Raw genomic sequence first — 4,886 nt, forward strand, 5'->3', positions numbered from 1 at the left:
TAGTCGCAAGCTTATATGGTTCGGTATATTTTTATTAATACCATACAGTGGTGCTAATTCCTGTAAATACCATCTAATTTTATTTTAAGTTATATCTGTCATTTTCTTATGCGCCGAAAAGGAAAGGGACGGGTAATTGACAAGCATAAAATTTATGGAACACACGTCAATTTTAAGCACAAATCTAAACCAACCGTCTAAAAATTTTACATCAGTCAATAATCCGACACATTCATTTACTCATTCTTCCTAAAATTAAGAGCTGTGAATCATCCGTCCCTTTCCTTTTCGACGGATATGAAAATGACGGATATAACTTAAAATAAAATTAGGCGGTGTTTGCAGGAATCGGGGCCAGTGTTAGTATATAATTAACGATTTATCTGTCTGTAACATATTTCCTCCACACAATCCTCATATAAACAATTATAAAGTGGTATTAATCGCGCAGATTACGCGCATTCAGACGACACGACAATGTGTTTAGTGCAACATTAGCGCGCGCGAGTTATGTGATCTGTATGGATGTACGCGGGTCCATTGTTAGAGACGATGCGAGACAACATGGCACGAGGACATAGTACAAATATGATATACAGTCGCATTGATTTTATATAACAAGTATTCACAACGTAACACTCTTTTAAACTTGATCAAAATAATGCAAATGAATGGCACACAGTTAGTAGGCACCTTTCCCTGCACCGTAAAACGAATATCTTGAAATTGAATTTAATAATTGACTTATAAAATTAAATTATGTTTGTTATGGATTGTTGGAGATTTACGCGGTTATTATCATAATTAAAACAGATAATACCAGATTATTTGATAATAACGCGGTAAGAACCCGATATTATGCGTTTTAATTATGTTTGTTATAGTTATACCATTTATAACTCGAGGACGGCTGGAACGATTTTCATGATCTTTTATTTTTGAATTTGTCTCCGCCCCGAATAGCGGAATAATTATCATAATATTGGGATAATTGATGAAGAAAAAATATTTTAAGAAAGTATGAAGTTCGGCGTGTCAGCTAGTAATAAATAAAGTGTTTATTGAGTGAGTTTATTTCTGAACTACGTACGCGGACCCAACGCACTTGTGATAAAAAAATGCAAGCACAAAATCATTTGATTTTAATTATTTGATCCGTCATTTGACGGATCCCAGCAACAAGATTGTTAATCTCGTGTGAGTATGGAAACAGTGCACGCTGCAATCCGCGTCAGTGGGGATTACTCTTCATTAGGATTATTTAGCGGCAGCCTGACTGGACGTTTATCACGCTAAGTCCCAGCGGGGTCGGCAGGCGTGCTACACTTAACGCTACCATGCCGTATAGTACGATCTTGGGTTTGTTAGCTCAGACGTATGCAAATATGAGCCTCCTTAGGCGCTGTAGAGTTTAAATTAAGTATTTAAGGATTTGTGCTAAGTAGGTAGTTTGTTACACACACCGGCTTTTAGCTTTCAGGTTTATCGCTTTGATAGAGACGAATAAAAATGAACTTGTGCAATGAAATCTAGAATGTCAGTTGATAAATCCATAAGTTGTCAGATGCAGCAGGTACTTTTGGTTTCTGTGTCTGATGGCAAACCTATATAATATATAGATATGTAATATGATGTCTAAAAAGGCCATTGCTCATCAAAAAAACAACATTGTTTTTTTAGTCGAATTGCTTTAATGTGGCCTCTCTTTTTGATATGTCACTATAGAAGTTGCATAACATAACATAAACTGCCTATATACGTCCCACTGCTGGGCACAGGCCTCCCCTCAATCAACCGGAGAAGAAGAAGAAGAAGAAGTTGAAGTAGAAGAAAAAAGAAGAAGAAAAAAGAAGAAGAAGAAAAAAAAGAAGTTTCGTAGAAGTTGACTAAGACTTTTTTCTTGTTATCCCAGACTGTGCGTAAAGTACTTTATAAGTATGATGAAAATGGTGGATATGGATATACATTTGTTTTATCAAAGATATAAACCACAAAACATCATAGGTACTTACATTTCTCAAAAGTATTCATCAAAGCATTTCTGTGAATACAAAGCAATAAAGAATGCGGAGTCATGAACCGAAAGGTCGGCTGACATCCGGCTACCAGTGATGTGAGTTGAATGACAATGACTTCAGGGAAGCCCCGCCATGTTGGCAGCATTCAAATGGTCAATATAATATCTTTAATATTCTGGAAGTAATGGACGGAGAATTTGTGAGATTTATTATTTGGTTATGGAAGCCAGAAGATACTCGTTGAATCATCTGTAGGTAGCTAAAGGTTTATGGATAATCTGATCTGCACGTAAACCGTATTATATGGTATGTCCGAAATGATGAGTAGCTAAACTCGCAGTTCAGAAACAAATACTTCACTATTACTGCAAGATGGTTGCAAATCCTAAAACAATATTTCATGCAATGGTGATACTGCCTTCTAGGAATATGAAGGTTCAATTTATCACTCAAATTGCAGTGAAACAATAACAAGCAGTGCTTAATTACACGCGTGTTACAGAAGCACACACTACTCATCAGATCCATCACATGATTAACACACGACAATGGAACAAAACTGGCAATTAAACGTTTCATTGAGAAGTGTCATCTCATTGATTGCAACTGGTCTTTGAGAGGATAAAACGCAATGCGGGAAATTTCCCGCGCCATTCATAACAAAGCGACGCGAACGGTCACAACAAGATGGCGGCGAGCTCGAAATGGCGGCTGGTTTCCATCTGCGTCATCGCGCTGACGTTACAGGTCGATCGCGTCAAATCCTCGGCGGAGATCATGAAGAAAATGACATTGGGATTTTCTAAAGCACTGGAGCAGTGCAAACAAGAGGTTAGTAAAAAGAAAGATGGCCAGGGAATACACTTGTCCGTGTAACTAGCCGTGTGATTCAAAATTGTCAAGACGATTAAATGAGTTAGCTAGGTTGATGCTGTTTGTTAAGAGAGATTTAGCAAAGCATTATATTCATTTTCCTTGTAAATGTGATCTAAATTTGGCGTGTAAACGGGAAATTAAATATGTAAGTAGGCACCATTTGAGCTTTTCTATTAAATTTTGATTTGAGGTTCGCCCCTTTACAATGTAGGCGACACAAAATTCATCTAACACTGTGACACTAAAAATGTATTTTTTTATGAGAAACTATATTTCATTCACAAGAAAATTATTCAAGGTAAGTAATTCAAGTAATTCCACGAGTCCCAAATGGAATGACTACAAAAATGTTCGTGATTTGACAGATGAAATTCGGCGACCACATAATGCAGGACTTCTACAACTTCTGGAAGGAGGATTACGAGCTGCTGAACGCCGACGTCGGCTGCGCCATCATGTGCATGGCCAGCAAGTTCGACCTCATCAACGAGGAGAACCGGCTGCATCATATCAACGCGCACGAGTTCGCCAAGAGCCACGGCGCTGGTGAGTTACTAACCTAATCGTTACATAATAATGATTATGCTACTATAGATATTTTCAAATCTGTTTATAAAACCTGTTGTTAAATCATTTGGGATGGTCACAGCCACTAGTTCCTTCAAGATAACCTCCAAAGATACAAATAAGATGAACTGTACATTGATATTTACATAATCTAGAATAAGTCTTATTTTATTAAATCAGGACAAGAAATAAGAGATTCTTTTGTCTAAAAGCAGAAATCAAAAATACCATGATCATCATCATCATCTTCTTAGCGTTATCCCGTTTTTCACAGGGTCCACTTACCTAACCTAAGTCCAGTTTTTTTTTTTATAGAAGTGAGCCTGACTGACCTTCCAACCCGCAAAAGAAAACCAGCTTGTATATCCCGTAATAATCAGGTTTCCTCGCGATGTTTTCCTTCACCGCTGAGCACGTGATAATCATTAATGATCCAAACATAAAGTCAAAAACAAATACAAACAAAAAAATATCATGATCACTATAAAAAATCTTGTTAAAAAATGCGTTCTGTTTGTTAATAAAGACTTCTACAGCATTACTGATCGAACCGTCTTTGTTAATCGTGACCGATGATTCCAGACGACGACATGGCGAAGCAGCTGGTGACGATGATCCACGACTGCGAGAACGTTCATGCCGACATTGCTGACGACTGCAAGAAGACGCTGGAGATAGCCAAGTGTTTCCGCACCAAGATCCACGGACTGAAGTGGGCGCCCACCATGGAGGTGGTACTGGAAGAGGTGATGACAGAAGTGTAGGGACAGGAGGAGATGTGAAAAGTAGAGTGGGAAGAGTTGTAGAAGAGAGTCAATAGTGAGAACTATAGATGAAAGAAAAGAAGGAACTGAAATTTTGAGATTTTGAAATTGAATTGAAACAAAATAAACTTTTAAGACGCTACAGATACAGATGCATTCTAATACAGTAACATGACTTCGACTAGCTTCGCCTTTAGTAGCGATGCACCGCGCGGCGACGCTGTTCGTTAGATAATAGTTACATATCAGCGGATTACTTTACAAGTCAATGCGTTTCGCGAACTTACCGACCGGTGTCGTGCGAATAGCCTAAATCTTATTACTTTAATTTAATTTAACCTGACTTATTTATAGAGTCAACTGGATGACAATCAACTATTTATTCGTTTACACAATACATAATATTTTAATGTCAAAACATGTTTCTAGGTGTGTAATTTAAGTAATTTGATATTGCTACATCTTTTTCAATGAATCATTATAAAAAAAAAATATTATTTATGACGTCTACAGGTAATAAACATAATATGTAAAACACACCACGACTTCTAAGATAAAAAATGTGTTTCTTTCATAGAAATATGTTACTGTGACTTTATGTAAATTGGGTTTTAATTTTAATGTAGATGTAGGTATCACAAGTAATAAATGTTAAAGAGTG

At 37.0% G+C, this 4,886-nt stretch overlaps 1 protein-coding gene across 1 annotated transcript; it reads left to right on the forward strand.

Annotated features, from left to right (window-relative positions):
• Positions 1-2,659: 2,659 nt before the first annotated feature.
• On the forward strand, positions 2,660-4,886 carry LOC126374737 (general odorant-binding protein 1-like). Its single transcript, XM_050021478.1, has 3 exons — positions 2,660-2,849; positions 3,260-3,440; positions 4,044-4,886. Exons 1-3 carry the CDS (start codon positions 2,706-2,708, stop codon positions 4,223-4,225), a joined length of 507 nt encoding a protein of 168 aa, XP_049877435.1. The 5' UTR covers positions 2,660-2,705; the 3' UTR covers positions 4,226-4,886.

The sequence above is a fragment of the Pectinophora gossypiella genome, chromosome 17, assembly GCF_024362695.1.
Source record: "Pectinophora gossypiella chromosome 17, ilPecGoss1.1, whole genome shotgun sequence".
Taxonomy (NCBI): Eukaryota; Metazoa; Arthropoda; class Insecta; order Lepidoptera; family Gelechiidae; genus Pectinophora; species Pectinophora gossypiella.